This window comes from Manis javanica, chromosome 3 (assembly GCF_040802235.1).
Source record: "Manis javanica isolate MJ-LG chromosome 3, MJ_LKY, whole genome shotgun sequence".
In the NCBI taxonomy this organism is placed as follows: domain Eukaryota; kingdom Metazoa; phylum Chordata; class Mammalia; order Pholidota; family Manidae; genus Manis; species Manis javanica.
Window position 1 is genome coordinate 61458893 of NC_133158.1, and position 25359 is coordinate 61484251.

The window sequence follows — 25359 nt, forward strand, 5'->3', positions numbered from 1 at the left end:
ATGTTAAGTGCTCTGCCAGCCTGCCTGTGTGCCTGGCCTGTTTTTTCTCACTGCCAGTCCCTCTTAGATTCCAATTCCAAACATGGTATCCGTCTGGGGTCACCCTTTCTTCCGGTGCCAAGAAAGACACATTCCAAATGGAACACAAGTGTGCCTCCCGTGCTGGGCTCTCCTCATTCTTTCTGGGGACAGCAGGGAGCAGGATGTGGCCCCTTCATCCCTCACTGCTCAGGTCTTCAGGCCCACAGTCCAATCTTTTCCTTGGGACAATTTAGGTCCTGCTCAGAGCCAAATGTGAAGACTGTCCTGTGAAACCGGAGCCAAGGAAGTCTGCGGGAGCCCTGGGGAGAGGGCCAGCCACTTGCTGAGGGAGAGAGAGAGGGAAAAAAGGTTTTAAATTCTCCATGAAGTGTACAATATTCTGCCATTCATCCCCAAAGCTGCTGGAGCATTCCTCCCAGGAAAGAGGGCATTGGTGGTGAGAAGCCAGAGGTGAGAAGACACTTGGGAGGACAGATCAATCCATTTTCTGACTTTCCTATGGGGGGACAGTCGTGGAGCCCGGCCAGGCTTTGAGACGCCCTGAAGATGAGTGCCAGTGGCAGCATGGCGGACCAGCCCCTCTGGCAGGGGGCACTGTGCATTGGCTGGAAGCAGGATCCCGAGGGGGCCATCTACCATCTGGCCCACTGTTTCTTGCTCCTGGGCTTCATGGGGGGCAGTGGGGTGTATGGATGCTTCTACCTCTTTGGCTTCCTGGCACCAGGCTACCTGTGCTGTGTGCTGTGGGGCTGGTTCAATGCCTGTGGCCTGGACGTCGTCCTCTGGAGCTTCCTGCTGGCAACGGTCTGCCTGCTCCAGCTGGCTCACCTGGTGTACCGCCTGCGTGGGGATACCCTCCCTGAGCAGTTCCAGCTCCTCTACAGGACACTGTGCCTACCCCTGCAGGTGCCCGTCCAGGTGTACAAGGAGATCATTCACTGCTGCGAGGAGCAGGTCTGGACTCTGGCCACCGAGCAGACCTATGCTGTGGAGGGTGAGACGCCCATCAACCGCCTGTCCCTGCTGCTCTCTGGCCGGTAAGCCCCTGTGCTGCCCAGCATTTCTTCCCCAGCCCACACTTCTCATTTCCCAGTGTGTGCCTGTCCATTTACGTGGCTTCTTCCACTGAAGGAAGGATGTGGCAAGTCTAACAAACCAAAATAGAGTTTTCCATGCATGGGTTTGCTTCCTCTTTCTTAACATTTTCCAGGAGGAAACTAGATCATGAGGCTGCTTCTTTGTTAGCAGGAAGAATTGTGTGCGCACTTGCTTTTGGGAGGTCTGGGGTGTTTCCTGAGTCTGTGTTTGAAATGGCTACACACACACACACACACACACACACACACATCAGAGTGTCATGAACATTATTGAGCATTCCAAAAAGATTAATTAGTTTCTTTCATATGCATTCAAAATTTTCCAAGTGCCAATTATGTGCAGGGAACAGTGCCAACATAGAGAAAGTTTCCTGTAACCCCTGCTCCCGCCAGGGCATGAAGCTCCACATGCATTGGGGGATATCCTATACAGACTCTACAGTACAGCCATTCGGTATACAGCCAGGTAGAGACAGGGAATACCGTTTGTCCACTTTTCCATTCCCAGTTGTTCTATTGAGATTCTTACAGACCAAGAAGTCAAGCACCGTAAGCCTGGGGGCAGGCCCTTGAGGGAATAAGGTGATGCCTACCAGAGGCTCACTGGGGATTCGGTGAGGACACCTAGCTGACTCCTTTTAAGGCTGACAACCAGACACTCGCAGAGATGGTCTTAGTCAGGGTCAGTGTATGCCCCATCAGCCTGCGTGTGACAGTTGTTCATTGGCGGATATCTTCTGATATCTTCTGCTATGGGGCTTGGTGCTGTACATCTGGTAGGCAGTTGTGGATCTTGGAGATATTGCCCTAAAGGGACCTGTATGTGGGGCTGAGCATCAAACAGTAAACAACTTAGCCTGGTGTACGTGGGCTGGTGGAAGCAAGCACAGTATTTCAAGAGCTTTGTCCCTAATTTCCTCTCCTGCTTTCTTGAGACCAGGAGAATGTGATAATAAAGATAAGATAGTAATCCTATCAGAAGGATCTGATTCCAAGAAAAAAAAGAAATGAAACCAGATAAGACTGAGAAACACAGAATGGAGAAAAAAAGAGTTTAACAATGGTGGTGATGGTACCACAATAATAATGTTTACTGATGTATTAATGGGGGGAGTTGAAGGTACTAGGCCTACACGTGTTGATTTTGTTTGGACTCAGAGGTTCTGGGTTGAATGAGCTAAGAGATTTTATAGGGAGACATTTCATTTCATTTATGAGTGAATTGAAGTGTAAACAAATGCAATTACTTGTAAACAAATACATGTGTAAACACAAATACCTTATAACTATTGCCAAAATGTTTACCACCTACAGTTCCATGCTTAAAATAAAGGCAATTTAGAAAACATGCTCATTCATGGGAGCCACGAAATTATTTGCTCCTGGTAGTTCAAAGGAGGGAATTGAGACTGGTGGGAGAACGCTCCCTCCACTTGTGTGGTGCTTGCTTGTGGAAGGATATTCTCATTATCGTATAGTTCAGGTATCTTTTCTATGATGAATTTACCATGAACTTGTACAAGACCACTTCCCTGTGAAGGTGGGTGAGGGGCTTTTCCTAGTATACTTAGCATCAAAGACCCAAATCAGAAATTAGACAATTGTTTTTTCTTGCTTTTCAAGGTTTGGAGTAAGAGTTTTATTTTGTTTTCTTTCAGCATCGTCCTTTCTCAGCTTTGCTGAGTTGGAGCTTCTAGGCTATGAGCAGGCTCTTGTTTTAAATGAGAACCACTGGACCTCAGGGAGGTTATGGTGAGGCACCGAGCACCTTGAAGCAGCTCCCAGGAGCTCCAAGCCAGGAAGCGGGGGCTTTCTGGGCTGCCCTCCTCATCTCCTGTGCAGACTCTCCTCGGAGCCCTTTGCTCAAACCTTACATGTCCTTTCTGTTTTATTTTAATAAAGGCCCTTTTAAGGCTCAGAAAGGTCAAGCGGCTTCCTCAAAGCTTATCACCATATTAAGCTGTGCTTAGTGTTGGAAAGTTTCTCTCATATAAAATTCAAAACATGGCATCCCACACACATTGCCTCCTGAGCAGGCAACTAACTGTCTAAGCTCTTAGTGTAGGAGGAAATTTCCTGTCCTCCAGGAGATGGAGAGGGAAGAAGAGACTCATATGATGATGGACATAGTACACCAATTTAATGGCTTGAGGGAAGCATGCAGGCTGGTTATTTGTTACTCACACTCTAAAATGTTGTCATTCCTCTGCGGCTTGCCTGACTGGCCATATTTCTTGCCTAAGGAGATAATGGGAGGATCTGATATATGTGTAGCAGTCTCATTCTCTCCTGCTGTCCTTTTGCCTTTATTCAAGAAGCTTTTCTTTGGGATTTTGGACCCCTTTTATGGTGACAAAAGCGAGTTCATTTTTCTCAATACTTCCTTCCATCTTCCCTCCCTCCCTCCCTCCTTCCCTTCTTTGCTTGCTTGCTTCCTTTCCTTCCCCCCTTCCAAAAATACTTATTCAGAGGGCTAAGGACTAGGGCTCCAGTGTTAAAGTATGACAAATACTGTCCTTGTCTCATGAGGCTTACAGTTTATGAAGAAAGTCAATAATTAATGTTTGACAGAGTGAGGAATAATGGATACACTATTTCTAAGAAAAAATGTGAAGTGTCATAGGAGCATGTAATCGGTGGATCTAACTTTTCTGGGGAGGTCAGGCAAGACTTCCTGGAAGAAGGAATGTTGAAGCTGAGACCTGAGGAGAAGGTGGGGATTGGGAAGAGGTCCAGCTAGAGGGCACAGACTACGTGAACCCCCTGGGGTAGGAGAGCCTGGTACTGCATTTCCTCATTTACCCTTTCATTACTCAGGGAATTCTGCCTGGCTGTCCATGCATATTACAGATTACCTGGTGGTGTAGGAGCAAGTGTCTCTGCCATCAGACACTATGGCCTGATGCCACATCTTGGCTTGGTTTGAGACCTACATCCTCTTCTGTCTTCTCGTATCTAGGATTCATTAGGAGCACGACTTGGAGTGTTACTATCCCATTGGCCAGAACTTAGTCACATGGCTATACCTACTTGTAAGGGAGGGAGAGAAATGTAGGAGGCCAGCTTAAACCCTGGTACTATGGAAGAAGGGCAAAAGCAGGTCCTGGGAAAGACTGCCACACTGGATTTCCCAGCTGCCTGTCCATCTTCCATTCTGATCTGCTTAATATTCTATTCATCCTTTACAGCTCAGCTCAGATATTATGTTTGAGAAGTCTGCCTCTTGAAGAGAGCCAATCCTCCTCCCTTCTCTCCTCTTTTCTCCTGTTCCACGATAGTACACCCTGACTTGCAGCCAGTTATTTAAGTGCCTTTGCCTTCCACTGAACTGTGAAATCCTTAAAGGCAAGGATCAGATCATATTCATCTCTGCATTCCAGACCTCCAGGAACACAGGAGGGTCTCCATGCATATTTGTTTAGTCAATAAATCTCCAGAAAAAGTGAAACAGTAGCTCCTTCCAAATGGGCAGGGTGCACCTTGGAGATCTTTTTATCTGCCACCTTTGCCTGAAAGGGACCCCTTCTGTCCTGGTATATCTCACTTTAGAAAGAGGTATTGAAGCTGAGACTCTTTTGAGTTTTCTGGGAAAAAGAGGGAAAAGCTCATATTGGATCCTAATACATTTCCATTTAAAAATATGTAAGTCACAAAGTAAGTTGATTTCACTTCACTAATGAGTTGTGTGTGCTGTGTAGCTGGGGGAAAAAAGTGACTAATTTTAATGAAAGGTCCTTAATATGAAGGACATGGATAGGTCTGAAGAGCTTATTAAAGCCATGGAATTATTTAAGGCATGGTCCATTTCCATCAGATTCTCAAATGGATTCCATGACATCCCCTTAAGATAATAAAAGCTAAAATATAGAGAGCTATTTACAGTTAAACAGTACATATGTTATAGTAACACCTTTATATGTGTTCTCTCATTTAGTCCTTACAACAGCCTTTTTAGATTGGTGCAAATTATATCCATAGTTTCTAACTGAGGAAAAAAAAAGATGTAAGTCAGACTTTGATGAAGGCTTGGTTCCTCTTCCCTTTTCCCACACGGTCTCTTCTCTCCCTTTGCCAGGGTTCGTGTGAGCCAGGATGGGCAGTTCCTGCACTACATCTTTCCTTACCAATTCATGGACTCTCCAGAGTGGGAATCACTGCAGCCCTCTGAGGAGGGGGTGTTCCAGGTAATAGGAAGCCCCTTGGCAACACCACCCACCCCAGTATCCCCTCTCCTCTCGGTCCTTTGAACCACTGCCACTAAGAGGTGAGGGGTGGGAGCACCACCTCCTTCTGTGGAAAGACTGCTGGGGCTCCTGGCAGAGGTGGGGGGTGCAGAGGTACTGAACCCTCATAGGTCATCCCATGTTCATTTCTCTGCTTAAAACCCTTCCAGAAAACTCCAGTGACCACAAGTAAAAAGCCACGTTCCATGTAACGCCCAGCCTCCAGTCCTATCCAGCCATATCTCCAGCCCCTTCCTCCCACCCACTCTTTGCTCCTCCCCACCATGCTGAGCTATCTGTGCTTCCCTAAGCACACCACATTGTTTGGCAATGGCCATGCCATGCCTCCTACTGTCCTTTCTATCTGAAATGCATTTTCTCAGTCTAGATGAGGCTGTGGCCTCATCTCACTTCCTCTGACGCCTGCCCAGATGACCTACCAGCTTCCATCCCCATAGCCCACAGCTCCTATTTGCATGCGTGCCTTTTCTATTTCTTTTACTCATGCTGACTGAAGCACATGCTGTCGCCTGTTCTAACCATCTGGTTTCCTTTCCATCTCTGCACAGTGAATTCTTTGGGCTAGAAATCTGGGCTCCTCTTTCTCCCTATCCCCAGGCTCCAAAGGACAGACAGTAGGTGTTCAATGAAGATTTGCTGGAGTTGCTTGGCAAAGTTCAGTTGGTACCTCTGACGGCCCCACAGGGCATTCACATACATGCTCCAAGGTGGGGCCCCTACTTTCTTCTTTGCCAACCCTTCAGACTTTTTTGCCTACCTTCTTTGTAGTTTTCACTTACTGAATGTCTAACATGGGACAGGCACCACATATTATATTTCCTTACTGATTCGCACAACAGCTCCCTGGGTTGGATATTTTTATTACCCCATTTAACAGATGAGGAAACTGAGGCTCCAAAACATCAAGTGTTTACCCAAGGTCTTCGTCTAGAAAGTGGCAAAGCCAAGTTGTCTCGCTTTACTATTTCTGTTCTTATTTAAAATCGGAAGATCACCAGGAGAGTGGAATTCACACACACACACACACACACACACACACACACACACACACACAACATTATAGGAACTCCCCTCTCCAGATAGCTTGCCAGTACTAGGTTCCATGTGTCTCTTACCAATTCCATCAGGGAGTCCCTCAAGTTAGCATATGAGCCAACCCCAGAATAGACAACATGCTGGCCAGTGCCACCTGGCTGGGCCTGCTTCGGCCCCACCCTGACTCTTGAGTTTGTGAGGACAGAACCTGAGAGGCAATCCTGATTCCACAGCCAGGGCCAACAGCCATAGACCCCTCTGAACAAGTTCCTCCCCACCACACACACATATACGCCCTTTCCAACTAGCCCCAGAATCTCCTCTGCGAATTCCCTCAGGGCCATAAGGACCCCGGGGAGGGCTGAGTCAGGTACAGAGCCAACCAGACCAGGCTCTGTTTCTGACACTGACACCAAGAAACAGGTGGTCGATAAGCTGGGTGTCCTCAAGTTATGCTCAAAAGGAAGGGCTGTAACCCCAGATGGCTTCTCAGCCTGGAATGTAGATACCGTCATATCCCTCCCATTTATATTTTTAGTGTGCACGTCCTTTGAGAGCAATGTGATCCATATGTTTGCTGTTGGCTGTGTTAAGTCCCATTTCCTCTTTGCAAATGTCAAGTGTCGTCCTGAGTGATAGTTCATCCTGTCCTTGCCTTTTGAAATTACACAGTGTTTGTTGACTAATAGGTCAATCCACAGAGACTGCCTAAATCATAATTCTTGTGTTTCCCACAGATGAATCAACATTCCATCCCACCTCTCAACAATTCAGTTAAATAAGAATTTATTGACCATTCAGCACTGTGAATCTCTCATTACCACCAAGAGCATAGCATGGGAGAGATCACACAGAAATCCTCATTATTTCTCCAATTTGCACCATGTTTTACTGGGTTCAAGAACTCTTTACATGTTATCTCATTTAATCCATCCAAACCACCTCTGAGTTGAGAATTAAAGAAAAAGCTTGTCAACACTTTATTACACACATGTGCATATAATGGGAACCTTGGGGACGAATTTTATACAGAACGTGAACAAAATGACAGGAGGTTGTTTTGAAACATACAAGATGGGTAATCATCTGATTCCTTCATTCACTTTATTATTGAGCACTTACCATATACCAGGCACTGTTAAAAGTGCTTGAAATATGTCAGTGGACAGAACAAATGGAGGTCCCTGCCTTCATGAAAATTACATTTTCGTAGCAGAGACAAAAATAAGCCATAGATATAATAAGTAAGTAACTTACATAATATGTTAACAGATAATAATTGCTAGTAAGAAAATAAAGTACTGTAAGGGGAATATAGTTGCAATTTTCAATAGAGTGGTCATGGAAATCTTAGTTGAGCAAGTGACATTTGAGCAAAGACGTGAGGGAGGTGGCGTGTAAACTCTGTGAAGATGAGGGAAGAGCATATTATTAGACAGAAGAGCCAGTGCAAAGGCCCTGTGGTGGGAGGGGCTGGTATGTGTGAGGTATAGAAAGGAGGCCAGTGTGGAATAGGAGGGAAGAGGAAGGGGAGAGAATAGCAGGAGAGGAAGTTGGAGAGGTGATAAGGAACCACATCATGTAAGGCCAGAGCATATATTTTCTAGATAGTGCCAAAAAGATTTCCTAAGGCATTAGATGTAGTGTAAGGGAAAGATGATCAAGCAAGTCTCTAAGGCTTTTGGCTTGAGCAGCTGGACGGATGGAGCTATCAACTGAGACAAGGAAAGCTGCAGATAGGATTGATTTTTGAATAGAGAGAAAAGTTCAGTCTTGGATAAATTATACTGTGTCATCTGTGGACATTTAAATGGAGATGCTGCATAGGCAGTTGGAAACTTGGAATTAAGGAAAGAGCTCTGAACTTAAGACATAAATTTGGGAGTTGTTCGCATACAGATAATATTTAAAGCCACTGGATTGGACAAGATCACCAAGTTAGTGCATATAGGTAGCCAAGGGGTTCAAGAACTGACCAGCCCTGGTATACTGTGGTGTTCAGAAGTTGGAGTCAGCAAAGGAGCTGAAAAGGAAAAATTAGGAGACTGTACCAGGAAAATATGGCATCCAGGGAGCCAAGTAAGAATTGTATCCAGGAGGAGGGAGCGATCAATGGGCTGAACACCAGAAAACTGACCATCACAGCTTAGAGATCACAGGTGACCTTACCAGCAAGAGTGTTTGTGAACTGCTCGGGACAAAGCATTATTAATTTAGGAAAGTGAGAGGCAGTCAGTATAGACAACTTTTTTTCATGGAGTTTTGCTAAAAAGGAGAGCAAATTAGCAGAGTGGTAGCTAGCCATAGAAGTGAAGTGAAGAAAAAGGATTTTCATTTTTTCATTTTGATTTACTTTAAGATGGAAGCAGTAACAGCATGTTCATAATTACGTCCACAGTCTTGTGTTCAGTGTTAAGGACATTGTTTACATCCAGAGTAGCTCTTACAGACACCAGCTTCGTGTTCAGTCCTCTGACTTACTTGGGGATTCTTCATAAGCACCTCTGAAGGAGAGGCTATGGCAGCTAGTGACAACCACTCGCTGAGCACTACTTCCAGAATTCTTTTTCATTAGGCAACACGCAGAGAGAGATTAAGTAATTTATCTGATGTCAATAGCTGGTAATGGGTAAAGCTGGAACTCGAAAGAGCTCTGGCCTTGATGAGGTCATTTATGACCCTGACTTCAGTCTTAATGTTTAGGGAGGAGAAGCAAAGAGGAGGAAATGAAAGGAGGAACTGGAAATGGGGACTCCAGAGGGGACAGAGCAGAGAGGAGGCAGTGGGAGATCTGGTAGGCAATGCAGGACTTAAAGGGATTATATAAAATCCCTAATACAGGATGTTTGGAAAGTCAACCCTACCTTTAACTGAATGATCCACATAAATCCACAATGCAGTCACTTCTCAATGAATGCCAGCTATTATCATCATCATTTTCACTGCCTCTATTCCCAAATCTTCCTCATGAACTCAGCTGACCTTCTCACTTGTACAGTAATATAGCCAATCAGATTATAAACAACAGTGTGATTCTACACCCTTTTCCTTCACTATCCTAACTGCTTAGGTTTCCATTTGAACCCTAGCTTTACCACTTATTATTGTTGTAACAAGGATTTATCAAGCACCATGTGTTTATTTACCCTGGGAGGGTAATTAGCTTTGCACCACAGGCACATAGTAAATGCTCAGAAATTCCTAGATGACTCAATAAACGGAGAATGGGCTGCCACTTTGACATTGTGCCTTAAAGAGTTCCTCTTCCTCTGTGCCCTTTCTCTGACTTTAGTCCTTAGGTCTGCTTAGTTACTTATAGTGGCCCAGTCAACAGCAATTTCCTGGGCCTGAATCCCAGCAGTGTTCTGTCCACTTGCTGCAGCTTGGCATACCTAATCAGAAGCTCTTCTTTAGCTTTCCAACTCCTTTTGCATCCTTACTCCAAAAAAATATACTTCTTAAACTGTCAGAAGTATTCTGACCTTTCTTTGGAGCTAGGAAGCCCCTTTCCTCTCTTGACTCAGAACAGACTCAGAACCTTCCGTAGCCATTAGTGATGCCAGCCATGGCCATAGGACATGAGAGCTGAGGAGACTGGATGTGTCAACTGAGGCTCCAGGGGGTGAAGGCCCAGTGAGTGAATGGCTGATCCCAGGGTGCCTAACAAGGGCACCCATATCAGTGTACATAAGGAAAGTCACTCACTAGACATTCTCTGGGCAAGGCCATGGGGCAGGTGCTGCTCCCACAGCTTCTTCAATTAAAGTACAGCCATTTGCCAAGTAACTGTATGTTTCTCTGTTCTAAGCATTTTCTGGTTGAAAGCTTACCTCTCAGCTTTTCTAGTTAAAGCCTTCACTCTCTGCTCCTGACTCCTCTCAGGTCACTCTGACTGCCGAGACCGCATGTAGCTACATTTCCTGGCCCCGCAAACGTCTCCACCTTCTTCTGGCCAAAGAACGCTACATCGCCTGCATCTTCTCGGCCCTGTTGGGGTATGACATCTCAGAGAAGCTCTACGCGCTCAATGAAAAGCTCTTTGCAAAGTTTGGCCTGCGTTTTGACATCCGTCTCCCCAGCCTCTATCACGTCCTGGGGCCAGCTGCCCCAAATACAGGACCATTGTCTGAGAAGGACGAAGAGGAAATCCGTGAGCCAACCGTGTTCCCACCTCAGACCGGGCCCACATCTGACCAGCAAATGCCCCCTTCCCGACCAGCTGCCACCGACCCTCCTGCACCTCCATCCCGAGCCAGGATGTCCAGACCCGACAGCGGCGTCCTGGGTGAGGACTCCACCAGTCTGGTGCTGGAGGATTTTGAGGAGGTGTCAGGATCAGAATCGTTCATGGATTATAGGAGTGATGGGGAGTACATGAGGTGAGGGCAGAAATGCTGTGGGCGCAGCCGCCAGGCTCAGGACCCTGTGTAAGTACTCAGAAGGCAGCCGCCACGCCTTCCTGCCAACAGCTGGCCTAGACTCGGCTTGTAAGGGCAAAAACCACTTCAGGGAGCCTGTCCTCTCAGAGAACTCCCAGAAAGTGGACTTAACCCAACCATACAGAGAGCAACTCACTCCAGGTGCATGCGTAGCCTGAGGGGATTTTTACAACTCAGTTCTTATTAAGTGTAATTGCATTTTGGAAACCAGGCTGATTGACATTTTGAGCAAGCACACTGGTTGCTAAATTTTTGGCATGGTTGTCCTAGTAGCTAAAGCCACAGCTGGGACTATGGGGGATATTAACCAGGGCATGCGTTTTAAAGAAAAAACACTGATGTGTTTCTAATTCCTATGGGTTCTTCCCTGCATAGTGTCAGCTCAGGCAAGCAGTCGCTATTCAGCCTGGACTGGGCAGGCATCTCTGTGAAAATCACATATTTCAAAGAGACTCGTGATACGGGCAAATACCTCTGGGAGGAAAATTCCCCATCTTGTTCTCCTCTTGCCCAGGGTGGCAAAAGGCTGGGTGCTGCTCTGAATGGGGCTCTAACTGGGTGGGTATACAGTGGCCTGACTTCCCCTGAAGACCTCCCCTGTGCGAGGTGGCATGGGCACAAAGCTGGGAGGGCCTAACGGTAAGTGCAGGGTTTCCCTCCCAGATCGCAAGAGTGTACTAGAAAGGCTGTACTGAGTAGTTCTGGGAAATGGCTTTCATGTTCCCCGTGGCTGCTCTCACGAGGCTGTGACATTTTCCTCTGGACTCCACCCAACCATGGTGGAGGCCTGGTTGCACTGAGGAAAATCCCACTGTTTGCAATTTGGAAGCATTTCCAAATGTGTATCAGGGATGGGGAGGCCTTAGAGAGGAAACCCTGACAAGTTTCCCAGAAACTAGCCCAGGTTTCCAGGGTACATGAAATTAGTGAGTGAAAGCATATTTTGCAAAACAAGGTATGTAAATGATAATAGAGGCAAGAGAAGTGAGTGAGGAGAACTAGCTATTTGGTTTTAAAATAGGGAGTTTACCATCTCTTGTGGTTCCAGTGCCACCAGAACCGGAGAGGAACTGATCTGGGATAGTTCTAAGGATCTATCAAGCATCTGAGGTCACTTTATTGACTTCTCCCATTTACACAGCTCACAATCGGTGCCCCTTTCCCACCCTGCTGATATTTACCTTTCTACCCATGTCCCCTCCCCGGCCGTGGATGGTGTCCTGTGCATCCCTCTCTGCGGTGGATGCCTATGCCCGCGTCCGCACCCTTATGGCACAGCAGCCCTGTGCTCTCATGTCCTCCCTGTTTGCTTCTCTTTTCCTGGTTTTATTTGTTCTCTTCTTTCTTCCCTCTTTCTGACTTCCACTCAGTCCTTGGCTGCTTCAGTCTGGTGCTCTTAGAAGAAAAATACCCTTTTCTTCATCTTCGCAGTTAGCTTCCTTCTCCATATCTATCCTCTGCATCTTCCCGATTTTATTGTTCATTTTTCACTCTCTTACCTGCTCCCTGCTCCTTTTTTTCCCAATTTTCCTGCCTTGTTCTATCTATTCTTCCTCCCAAACTACCCTAAACTCCCATCTTAATTTTTTTCCATGCTCTTCCAAAATCAGTACCTCTCCCTCTGTCTATAAAGAAACCCATTCAAGGGAAGGAGTGAAAATCCCCAGCGTTCGTTGGCTACACATTTCATGCATGAGTTTTCCCAGCTAGTAGGAGCCAGGCAAACAGAGAGACCTGAGCTGGGCCCCTGAAGTCCTAGCTTCTATTTCTGACTCTGCTACTTTGTGCAAACCACACAACCTCACCAAATCTCACTTTCTTCACTCAAGTGTGTTAGACCAGCTGGCCCACAAAGGCCCTGTTGGGTTTATGTGAGAAAGCGGAGGCGGAGTAAACAACTTAGAGGGAAAGAGAAGCAGGCAGCCAGCAGCACAGCGTTCATGAGCTCCAGGACGTCAGAGTGTCTTTCAGCAAGAACTCTCTGCTCCGTTTCACCACAATTTCTTTTGTGACTCGGGACTGTCCTCCTCCCTGCTGGCTTGTGGGTCCTGCCTGACTAGAAGTTCCCTACAATCTGCACCTACAAAGAATTGACCGTGTGCCATTTGATGACACTATAGCTGCTCCAGGTGAAAGGAGGTCACAGCTGAGTCTCCAAAGGCCTCCACCTGCACTACCAGCTGAAGCGCCTCTTTTCAAATTCAGCTCTCTCTGAAGCTCAGGGTGAGCAACTGCTAATATAACTCGCTTTCTGAAGTACTGATATTTCACAATATGAAGAGTAGGTTTTTAAATGTTTGCTTGTTCACCTAAAAGCGAGAAAGGAAAATCATATTGTTTACTTCCAAACCACAGAGTTTTCAGAACAACTTGAAAGCATGATCAGACTGGCCAAATTTCGGACAGCTTTCAATTTGATTGGTGATAACAGGATCATTTAAACCAGAGATCCTTTTCAGGAATTGTGTTTTTTGGATGTTTGCTTTGACTTATTTGCCATCAAATTCCTGCTAGGGTTATTATTGAAATAAATAAGCATAGCCCCTTGTGGTCTTTGTAGCAGTTTACTGTTGTTCCTTTTACAAAATGGGGCACAACCTATTTCCTGGCTTCCTAGTTACCAAAACTGTAAGCTCATTGCTGTTCATGCCAGCACAGCACTTACATAAGAGGCGAGAATCTGGCTGAACTCTGCATTGTTGAGGGTGACACAGCTTCATCACACAGACACCAGTGCTTGACCCTCTCACCAATCCAATTTAGGACCAAACCAAAAATAGTCAGAGCTTCCACTGCAAATCTTTGAAGACAGTACATCATTTAATCTGGTGGTGCTCAGGCTGAAACACAGATGGGTGTTATTTCTTTTAACAGACAAATCAGGACTACTGGATAATGTGTTCATGCAGGGTCTTACAATGAGGCCCCATGTTAGCCCTGCCTTCACTAGAATTTTCCATATCATTCTATGGACACTCTCCACAGTGTTCCATTTGGTATCTTACTTGGAGAAGATGCTCAATGAATACAACAGTAAAGCGGTCAGTTAGCATGAGATAATGAGTCCATTATCATAGGTTAATTAAAAGCTATTTGGCCAATTTTTATTATGTTTTCAAGTTATTCTGAAAACTCTGTGGTTTGAAAATAAAAGCTACATATTGTTTCCTTTCTTTCTATTACTTAACTAAACACACAAATGAGAAACAGATTATAACACAGAGGAATATTGTGGTCAGAGAAGGAGCACAGGACCAGGACATAGTAATAAGGGCCAGAGGACCAACTCAACACATATTTGTTGAGTATCTGTAATATACTTCATGCAATGCACTAGGTAATCACAGGAGTAAGCATGGGTAAGAGTTAAAAGAACTGAAGATGTTTAATCTGCAAAAAGATGAGCAAGAGTAATATTTCCAAGTTTAAAAAAGAGAGAATTAGAATATGCTTTATTTTGATGTAGTTCTTGAGTAAAGAAATGAATTCAAGACCGAAGTTATAAAAAGAAGGATTTCAGCTCAGGATCAATAATGGTTGCTTCAGAGAGCAGTGAGTTACTCATAATTCAAAGAGTTCAAGCAAGGATAAGAGGAAACCTCAGGTATTTTGTTAGGTAATTCGGGCTCTGAGAGAAGGACATCTTAAGTTGCTGCTAGTAAGTTGCCTTCTAACTCTGAGATACTGTGATTCTAGGATCAATGTCTAGGATATCTAGGCTTATGTCTATTAATGTCTAGGATCTGACTCTAGTCCTGCCACTTAGCCACCATCAGAGTAGTTTCTCATTTGCAGAACAGGACTAGTAGTCTAATATATAATTAATACCTACTAACAGGTAGTCTCTGTCTACCTTACCAGGTTGCTGTGAAGAATAATTGGGATTAAGTATATAAAGGCTGTTTGTAAGTTGTAAAGGACTAGTCTAATGTGTAATGTGTTTTAAAATTCTGTTGTGTTTAGAATTGTTTAGAAATCTCCCTCCCTCCCTCTCTTCCTCCTCGTCTCTTTGTTTTCCCTTCCCTCTCTCTGTCTCTATCTCTCTCTTTCTCTCTGTCTCTGTCTCAGACATATGATTTCCCTTATCTCCCCTAGTTCCCTCACCTTCCAGGGAAGGTGGCAACTGGCAGAATTTCCTGAGAACCAAAGGAACAGCCAAAGGTGGAGATCAGAGTAAGCGCATAGCTCCTCAGATCCTGAATAACTGGCCAATGGCCAGACCGTCCTCTGTTTGCCTTTACTTGCTCAGGAGGAGACAGATCACCACCACACTATACAGAGGCTCCTTCCTGCCAACGTGGCTGCACGGTGCTTTGGTGGCTGTCAGTGCTGTTAAGCAGCACTTTACTCACAGAACCACTGGAAAGACTCCTGGGGCAGACAACTTGCCCTTGAAGGTGGCATGGCAGGAGCTGCCCCAGGGCCTCAGGTTCTAAGTCTGTGGACAGTAGGGCCACTCTACCTGCCAAGGCTCGGTGACCAGTCACATAAGTTTGAGGCAGCTGTGCCCTCCCCACCCTCCGGATCCCAGCAGCCTGCAGCCTGTGCCCACACCCAGGCTACTTGTCCTCTCATGTCTCACAGGCTTCATTTATCTACCCCTCTCTTTGTAAAAATTAAAAGACAGGGGTCTTATACAACTCACCATTTTTCTATACAGATATTTAAAAAACGAACTCAACTAATTCAGTACTGTTAGATAGGATGCAGCATTCTATAGATTCTTCACGGGAAACAACAGATGTTGATCTTTTGGTCTCTTCACCTATAAAATGAAAGGATTGGGCTTTATAACCTAAAAGCTGACTCATCCTAATATTATTAAATGAAATGATTCAAAAATACAACTGTCCTCACCATGTCGGGCATTGGGTACAGTTAAAATATTGGGAATTGGTAGACAAAAAAAAAAAAACACCTGGAAAGAAACCTGTGATGTTAGGCAAGCTTTCTAGGGTCAAACGCTCAAATCTTTCCTCCTTTTTTCTTTCCACAGCTTCTAGAAGTCCTCTCCAGAGCTACTCTCAAGCTATGTCCAGGGGACAGGCACCCCTGGCTCCAATCCACACTCCTGAACTTTAAGGATGAATGGGCTGTCCTTTCTCTGGGCACATTACCTTCACAGGAAGGCCACTGGTACGCACACTGCCCTTCTCACCCACAGGCACGGGGCTCCCAGGCTCCCAGGCAAGGTGGGCGCAGACCCACAGGATGCCGGCACTGTGCCTACACCCAGAGCCCTGAGTGACTTAGAAATTCGCCTTCGCCAGCCTTCCATACAGTGGAAGACATCTAAATGTGCACAAGCACAGATTCCATCATTTACTAACTGCAGAATGTTGGGCAAGTTACATAGTCTCTCTAAATTTCATCTGTAAAATGGGGATTATAAAACCCACCTCACAGGGTTGAGAGGATTTAATGAGCTGACTTAGATAAAGTACCTAATAAGCACTCAATAAATCACTCAGTTCCCTTCCCAATGTCGTTTCTTTGAACTTTCTGAAAGATCAATGAAGTCAGCTATCCAAGAAGTTTTCACTTATTATTTTTTCAATTAAGATTCATTTTATGGAAATAGAAATTTTAAAACCTAGTTGTCCCATAATCTTTTAAGTTCAACTCAGAAATCTCTTGTTCTTTTTATGACTCTGGTATTAAACAATAGTTTCAGAGGGATTTTTACAAATCTAATTAATTAAATGTCCTTAAACATTTTAAAGTGGATTTATAAAGTTAACACATTTTGTTTTATTTTCTCCCTACATACTTCAACATATAGTCTGATTATCTATTATTGTGTAGCTTTCATCCCTAAAGCAGTGACTTAAATTTGTCATGATAATTTATTTTGCTCATGAATGTGAGGCTTAGCTGAGTTAAATTGGGCTGTTCTCCCTGAAGCTTTCTCATGCTGTTGCACTCAGAGGGTGGCTAGGGCTTGAGGCATCTCATCTTCATTTATGAGTTTGGGCCTGGGCCGGGAAGACTTAAACAGCCGAGGGCTGGGAAAGCTGGGCATCCTTGGGCATCTTGTGCTCTCTCAATAGTTTGTACATTTTTGTTGCTGTTTAGTACTCTGTTGTATGAATATACCACAGTTTATCCATTCTACTATGGATGGGCATTTGGAATATTAGCTTGGTGCAATTAGAAATAGTGCTGCCATGAACATTCTTGAATATATCTCTTGGTACATGTATGCATACATTTCTTGGGTATATAACTAGGATTGGAGTTACTCAGACATTGGGTATGTATGCATATGGTATGGTATATGTTATACCATATATAACTATGGTAAATACTACCATATAGTTTTGCCAAGTGGTTGTACCAATTAATATTCCCACTAGCAGTGTATGAACATACTAGTTGCTTCTCATCCTCCTTGATAGTTGGTATTGTCATTTTTTTTTTAATGTTAACTATTTGGGACTTTGTAGCAACATATCATTGTGGCTTTAGTTTCCTTGATGAGCAATAAGGTTGAATATCCTTTTTCATGTTTTCATTAGCCACTTAGATATCCTCTATTGTGAAGTGTCTATTCTAGTTCTTGTCCATTTCTCTGTACACTTTTGCTCATTGACTTAAAGAAATTCTTTAAAGATTCAAGGTGGAAGTGTCCTCTTTATGTATATTCAAATGTTTTCCATCACTTTGTGATTCTTCTTGTTTTCTCTAAATGGTGTCTTTCGATGAACATAATTCTTAATTCCAATGTAGAAATGTATCAGTCTTTTCCTATCATTAGAGCTTCTGTGTCCTGTTTAAGAAATCTTTCCTTCCCTGAATATATTCTTCTGTGTTACCTTCTAGCCATTCTGTTGTCTTACATTTCATAGTTAGATCTAGTCAACCTATATTTGATTATTATGTATAGTGTGAAGTAAGGATCAGATTTGTTCTTTCCAATAGATATCCAGTAGACTGAACACTACTTATTGAATTGATTATCTTAACTCCACTAATGTTCAGTGTCCCCTTTGTTATAAATCAAGTGTCCATACATTTGTAGGTCTATTTCTGGATCTTCTGTTCCATTAGTCTACTTTTCTATCCACTGACAATACCATCTGGTTGTAATTTTTGTAACTTTATAATAATTTTTGATACATGGTGTTTTTCAAACTTTGTTCTTCAAGTCTGTTATTCTTGGCCCTTCCCTTTGTATTTTCATATACATTTTAGAATCAGCTTGTTAATTTCCACAAAATTGTAAACTCTGCTAGGATTTTTATTAAAGTTACATTCACATCATGAATTAGGTTGGTAAAGAACTGATATCTTTATAATATTGATTTTTTAGTCCATGGACCCAGTATAGCACTTCATTTATTTTGGTCTTATTTTCTTTTAATAGTGTTTTGTAGTTTTATACATAAATATCCTTGCACAACTTTTGTTAGATTTACCTCTAGGTATTAGATGAATTGATAACTGTAAATGCCATCAGTTAATATTTTTTTACTTTCTAATTTTTTTATTGCTGGTGTATAGAAATATAATTGATTTCTGTACCTTCAATTTCCTTCTAGTGATCTTGGTAAATTCACTCATCAATTCTAATCATTAATCCATAGAGTCTTCAGGTTTTCCATGGATTCAATTATGTCATCTGTAAATAATGATTCATTTTTTTCTGCCTCCTCCTCTTCTTTCTCCTCTTTCTTTTGGTCCCATTTTACACTGAGTAGGCCCTCCAGTATGGGGATGAATAGAAGTGATAATGAAGATGTCTTTCTCTCATACCTGACCTTAAGGAAAATATTTTCAATATTTCACCATTAAGTATGATGTGTGCTATTAAATTTTTATAATCCCATATCAAATTAAAGAAGCTCTATTCCTAATTTGCTAAGAGGGTTTTCTAAAGTCATGAGTATTGAATTTTGTCAAGTGATTTTCCTTCATCTATTGAGATTATTTTTTCCTTTGTTCTGTTAATGAATCACATTAATAGATATGTGAATGTTAAACTTATATCACTGGAACAAGTCCAGTTTTATTATGATGCATTTTCCTTTTCCTGTATTTCTCAACTTGGTTTTCACATATTTTGTTTGGGATCACTTTTGCATCTTTGGGTCTTGTAATATTATTGTCAGGTTTTGACATCAAGGTTATGCTGACTTTGTAAAAGGAGTTGGGAAGCATTCTTTCTCTCTTTTTTCTTAGTCTTTGAAAGAAATCTTAAAACCAAAGCAATTTTACATAACTCGATTCCCCCCTTACCCACCTTACCTTCTGCTATCTCCATCTTCTTCACTTAGTTGCCCATGCCCCAAAACTTAGAGTCTTTTTATCGGTCTTCTTTGTTCTATCTTCAAAATAAATCCTGAATTTCAATGCATCTCCTCCACTGCCTCATCTAATTTCAAGCCACCACTATTTCATGCCTAGATTAACTTCAGCAGACTTATAACTGGTCTCCTGATTTCTCCTGTCCTTCTTCCCCATAATCTGTTCTACACATAGTCAAGTGGTCATTTAGAGATTGTATGATCTCATCACTCTGTGGCTAAAAGTTTCAAATGACTTTCTATTACACTTAGAATAAAACCCAAACTGATTACCAGGTGATGTTAGTCAGGATCAGCTTATTGTGACTGGATAGAACAAGGTTTATTTCACTCTTACTTAAAGTCTACTGAGAGTCTACGTGACTCATCGTGACAACTGCCTGCATGTTCGACCCAGTGATTCGACCTTCTTTGGCTCCACCACCTCAAGGAAGAAACAGCTTAATGTTCCTATGCCAGCTCTGCTGCTTTGGCCCAGAAATGACACAAATCATTCATGCCCACTGTCCACTGGTGGGTTCTAGACATGTAGACCCACTTAATAATCAATTCTGTGTTTTGTTGATTAAAGGGACTGGGAAATGTGGGAGAGCAAAAGGAATTTTTGATGAATGGTACTCTTCCAACCACTTATGACCCACAAGGCCCTACCTGCCTGTCTCCCCAACTATAGGTTGCTCTGCTGTTATTCTCAGTCATCATGTTTTAGCCACACTTGTCTTTTTTGTATTTGTCAGGCATGCCTAGATTCTTTCTACATTAGTCTTTACAGTTGTTTTTCAGTTTTACAGTTGTTTTTCTTTCTCTAGAATGCTTTTCAATGAACTTCTGGCTGACCTTTTCTGGTCATTCAGTTCTCAGCTCAAATGCTACCATCCCAGCTAAGATACCCACCTCACCTCACCATCAGCCTATGTCCCTTTGTACTGCGTGGACTTTCTTCAGAGTCCTATTTTCTCTTTCCTCTCCTTTTAGGATGCCAATTATGTTCTTGGTAGAACTTCTCAGTGTGTCTCATATAGATCTTTATGTTCTTTTCTCACTTTTTTCTGAAATTACACTGTGTATTTATTTTCTTTCTTGTTTGATTTCTGTCTCTTCCCTGTATATTTCATCACAGAAGGCCCATGTCAGTCTTGAGAAGTTCAATAGCTCTCTTGTCAACCTTTGAGAACTGTTGTGGAGAAATAATGAAGCAACAATCACAGAAAGGCTCACCATTCATCGTAAATTGAGACTCAGTATTACCTGGGTTGTGGTGCCATTCCTCAAGCAGGGCTGTTGGTAGACACATGTGGCACCTGGGAGAGGTTCCACAGGAAGGTGACCTCTTTTAATGTGTGTTGGTCTGTTTTTAAAAGAATCAGACCTTACACAGCAGACATTGTGGTTTTATTACCTAATGACATACATAATGGCAAAAGATATTAGGATGCCAATGCGGTTGTTAAATAAATAGATGAAATTAAAAAATTAACCACAGTGGTATCATTATGCATTTCAAATGTAACATTACATATAGGCACAAAGCATTTTTTTATTTAGTCTTGACATGGAGATTCTTGACATGATATGGATTTATGAGCCTCTTATAATAGCCCCACACTAAAGGTCCCATACAAATGAAAAGAAAACCTTTGGGTAATAATGTTTTCAGCAATAGTGCCTGACATAGAATAACTTTAACGTAACAGATTTGCTCTAAGGAGAAAACAAATATTCTTTTATCTCATGGATACTCACTAAATATCCACTGCTGTCAAAAACTATGCCAGGCACCACATGCTTCACTAGGTGACTCATTCATTGTATGTGTCCTGAGGAAACCCAAGGTCTAGAAAAGGAAAGACACAAGTTAAAGGCACCCTTTCCCCCCAACAAGGCCTTATTAAGTCAAGCTCCCTGGGCCTGACTCCTCCAAGAAGTAATCCCGAGACTCCTCAGTCCCTCGTGTAAATAGCCTTCTTGCGGCCCATAAATAGTTTAAGGTAAAGCTGGATCCCTGACACAAATACAAATAAGCACGGTGTCAGTCCATTGTGGAAAGACTTGGTTGAAACCACTATCTGACTTACACAAGTTCAGGAGAAGATATCACTGCCTATTTCTGGACTAGGAAGGGTTCCTGGAGAAGCTGACTTTGCACTGTACCTGAGAAGGCAGAAGGAAGGAGGCAAGGCAGAAGCAAGCCAGGTGAAAGCGACATGTGAGTCAAAGTCCCAGGGCTGGAAGGTATGAGGGAGGCATGCCTGGAGAAAAAGGGATGCAATGGCCCTTAGTGACCACTGTGGAATCCGAGCTCTAACCAAAAGGCAATGGGAGGGGAGCAGGGAGATGAAAGCGGGCCAAGGGGGACCACGCTCAGTGCATACCACGGAGCCCGGCAGAGTGTAACTCTTTCATAAACAGTCATGTTCTGGGGGACTTGTAGAAAGAACAAAGCCAGGAGAACAGCTGAGGCCATTACTGCGGTCAATGGGGTGGCGAGGTACCACCGGCCAGAACACAGCAGGGACAGGAACAGAGGCAGAAACCTATGAGACGCCTGGGAGAGGACCGCCTGGGAGGGGAGTCGTGTCCATCTTACAGGTTCTGTGCCTTCTTCCCTTGATGTTCTAGACACTCTGGCTTCCTGTAGGCTCCCCCACAAGTCCTGATGACTGAAGAAGTGTGAGCAATACTCTCGGCAGTTTCACTTCTAATTGTCATTGAACTCACACACTGACTCCCACTCAGAAATTTCCCTGGAGATCATGGGATTTTATTTCACTTTTGATTCACCTCTCTGACATGGTCCTTCCTGAGAGTCATCTTCTGCACAGCACATGACTGCCAGCTGTCCACTGCCACCTGGAGATGCTCCATGGCCCAGAGGTGTCCTCTACTTCCTTGCCCTTTGCCCCGGATCCTATTCCTCCCTTGAGGCCAGAACAAACGTCCCCCCTTCCCGCACTCTCCCGACCATCTACAGCGCCCCCTCCACATTAACCTGTGTCTTTGGGACTCTGAGTACTCTGGGACTCTCTCCCTTGGCTCCCATCCACCCCCCACCAGGCTCCCGCTCTGGGTGCTCGAGGGCTGGGCAGATTCTCCCTGCTGAAGTCCCAGTGCCTCACACAGTGTTGCGTGCCTGGCATTTGGTTGACAATTGTTAGATCTTTGTTAACTCTGCCGCTAACCATTTCAACATGGGTCAGATTAACGCTGGGTTTTAGAGTCCCCTCGCTCTGCTTTCTAGTTTGCTGTTGCTTCTGCCCCCTGTTCAAGCCGGAACATTTTCCCTTTGACTCTTGTGTGAGTGAGCAAGGAGGTCCTTTGCGTCTGGGGTTTTCAGGCCCCGCTGCAGGGCTCAGGCCTGATGTCCTCCCATCTCCTGCCCATGGGCAGCCCAGCCTTCTTGCCTGCTCCTCCCTTAAGTGCCTGCGAGGAAAGCACTGGCTACTCCTCCTTTCTCCAATTTGGTTTCATCTCTTTCCCCTGAATTTGGTGTCTTGTAACGCAGTCCCTCATTATTCACCACTTATCTTCTATTTCTCTTCTCCTTTCCCCGCTCCAGTAGCTCTTAAATTATTTCAACACCTGTCATTTCTTCATCACAAACATAAATTTTTTAAAAATTAAAGTAGCATTGCTATACAACGTTATGGTGGCTTCAAACACGCAGCACAGCGGTTCACCGGTCACCCGTATTATCCAGTCCTTGCCCCTCCAGTGCACTCGCTATCAAAGTGGTGAGACGTCACAGAATCATTAACTGTGTATTCCGTGCTCTACTGCTATTCCTGTGACCAACCTATATTGTGATCATGAATTATTGTGCTCCTCCCCCCCAACCCTCCCCTTTACTAACCACTAGTCCCTTCTTGGTGTCTATGCGTCTACTGTTATTTTACAAACATAAAACTTTTAAACTCACATGTACACTGTGTTACTTTATCTACCCTCATAAACCCCACTTCAATGTAACTAAATATGTATTATTTGAGAAAAACTTACATTTCTCATGTGAATGGGCATGTGATTCCAGCCTGGGGTCCTTAGGCCCAGCTGGAGACACACCTCTGCCGGGGTCCAAGCATCAGAGCTGCCACCAGGATGGTTTCACTCTGGAGCTCTTAAGACCCAGTGAGGAGTCTCGGAAATCCTCCCATCTTCCCTAAGTGATCAGAGTTCCTTGTCCCCGTCCAGGCTTCCATTATGTCTGATACATACTTCTGGTTGCAGTGATCCTGCTGAAATTATTTGTTCAGAGCAGTAATTCTCAACCCTGGCTACCTGTTAAAATAAACTGGGAAGTTTTAAAAAAATATCAATGCTGTAGGCAAAAGAAGATAGCCATGAGAGCTGATAACTACTGAAGCTGGGTGATGGGATATGTAAAGAGTCATTATTCTGTCTCTCTAATTTTGTATGTGTTTGAAATGTTCCACAATAAAAAAGTTAAAAAGCATACACACACAGGACCCATAGCAAACCAGTTAAAACTGAATTCCTAGGAGCGCTGGGCTTGGAATCTGTAGCTGTAAAAGCTGCCTGGGGATCTGAGGTGAAATGGGGACATGGGGACATGAAGAGGATTGAAGGTCTTATAGTAGCTGCTTTGGACTGAGAGCTTTTGATGAAATGTCAGATGCCTGCCCCTAGAGTATTTATTCCTGATGTGATGAACTGATCAGACATTCCCAGAAATGGTGACTAGAGACATTTTTCACACTGTCTATTCTGAAGCATTCTAAAGTAAATTACAGGCCACCAACAGTGGCACATGATAGTTCTTTTTATTATCATCCTACTAATAAAAAGATATTATCCTATCTTTTCATTATTAGCCTTCTAAAGATAGTAGTCCTTTCTGTTGTATTTACATTTTAGTACCTAGACCATGGCCAGACACCTTACCATTCCCAATAAATGTTTTTTAAATTAAGTTTTAAAAAAAGGAGATGAGGTAGACATAACTAGACACTGGGTTAGGATGCCTTATCAACATAGTGCAGGGTTAAGAATACAAAGTTCTGGAGTTGGAATTTCTGTTCTGCCACTTAGCTTTCTGTCATTCGTTGTCTAGTTACTCAACTGCTCTCTACCTCAACTTGCTTATATGTTAAAATGGCAATTTAAAAAGTATCTATCTCATATGGTTGTTTTGAGAATTCAACATATATGTGGTAAATATGTAACAGTTCAACACCATATGTAACACATATATCTCATACACACACACACTAAAGCACTAAGAACCATGCCTGGCACATGGTAAGCACCCTGTATATTATAGTTATTGTTAAAAAGATTGTCATCTGAATAATGCCTGCTACACAGTAGGCTCCCAATAAAGTTTTGCTGAATAAACAAATGAGAAAACCTTTTGGTTTTATGATTGCTTGTCTCCAGTTTTACCCATTTCACTGTACTTTCAAGGTAAGAACTCTAGCAGAGGGCAGCTCTGAACTGAAGCTTGGATGGAGAGTCACAGGGAGTGATCTTGAGGTTAGGGTGGTTCAGGTTTAAGTCAGGAGGGCTGAGTGAACACTGTGGGAGTTTTAATGTTGAAAGGGCTGGTGTCAAGAGAGAAGGGGCGTTTTTAGGTGAGGAAGGCTGACCCTAGTGCCATGACGAGGGTGTCCACATATAGGGCAACCCTACCCAGGTTATTTACCTAGATCTCTGACTGCCCCTCCACCCTCAGGTTCTGTCCAAAATAAGAATCTGTCTACTGGCTTAGGCCTGGGTATGTTAGAGACCCAGAACTTCAAGGCAGAAGCAAGAATTTACTTCTAGATAAACAGTGTCCCTTGTTTTTCTTCCAAAAGTTATTAAAGCTCACAGTCACATGTAATGAAGAGTCACTTAGAGTTGTTAAAATCCAATAGGAGTGCAGTCAGGTTTCGACATGCGATAGAAATGCAAGAGCGACCATGCTTTTTTCTAGTGGCTGTTTGACTTCCGCCAATTTTCTGTGCTTTGATTTCCTCCTCCAACATTCAGTGGTCTGATAACTAAAATACAAAGGAAGTTTGTTCAATGAACACAATCATAAGAATTATAATAGATCAACTCAGCAGGGGCTAAGAATTTCTTTTGGGAAAGAATAAGAAAGAAATCAAGGAAGAAAGATGAGAATCTAGCCACTGAAGTTTCTAAATTCTGGGTTAAGAAGTTAAGGAAGCCTTTATTCTTAGAACATTAGGAGAAT

The 25359-nt window shown here is 43.5% G+C and overlaps 1 protein-coding gene across 6 annotated transcripts; it reads left to right on the plus strand.

Moving 5' to 3' along the window:
* Positions 1-146: 146 nt before the first annotated feature.
* On the plus strand, positions 147-23479 carry POPDC2 (popeye domain cAMP effector 2). Of its 6 annotated transcripts, none has more exons than XM_073231590.1 (5): positions 147-1079; positions 5215-5323; positions 10301-10703; positions 14953-15030; positions 15854-23479. In XM_073231590.1, the coding sequence occupies exons 1-5, from the start codon at positions 589-591 to the stop codon at positions 15937-15939; spliced, it is 1167 nt and encodes a 388-aa protein (XP_073087691.1). In that variant the 5' UTR covers positions 147-588; the 3' UTR covers positions 15940-23479. The 6 variants fall into 6 exon arrangements, 4 of the variants coding, with proteins under 4 accessions (XP_073087691.1, XP_073087692.1, XP_073087693.1 ...); XR_012129183.1 differs by lacking the exon at positions 14953-15030 and adding an exon at positions 12687-13080 and having other exon boundaries at positions 150-1079; XR_012129182.1 differs by lacking the exon at positions 15854-23479 and adding an exon at positions 12687-13080 and having other exon boundaries at positions 150-1079.
* The last annotated feature ends 1880 nt before the right edge of the window (positions 23480-25359 follow it).

Coding starts and splice junctions, on each gene's coding strand:
- POPDC2 (XM_073231590.1), top strand. CDS start 589: ATGAGTGCCAGTGGCAGCATGGCGGACCAGCCCCTCTGGCAGGGGGCA. Junction 1,080..5,214: donor TCCCTGCTGCTCTCTGGCCG/GTAAGCCCCTGT, acceptor TCCCTTTGCCAG/GGTTCGTGTGAGCCAGGATG. Junction 10,704..14,952: donor ACCCGACAGCGGCGTCCTGG/GTGAGGACTCCA, acceptor TATCTCCCCTAG/TTCCCTCACCTTCCAGGGAA.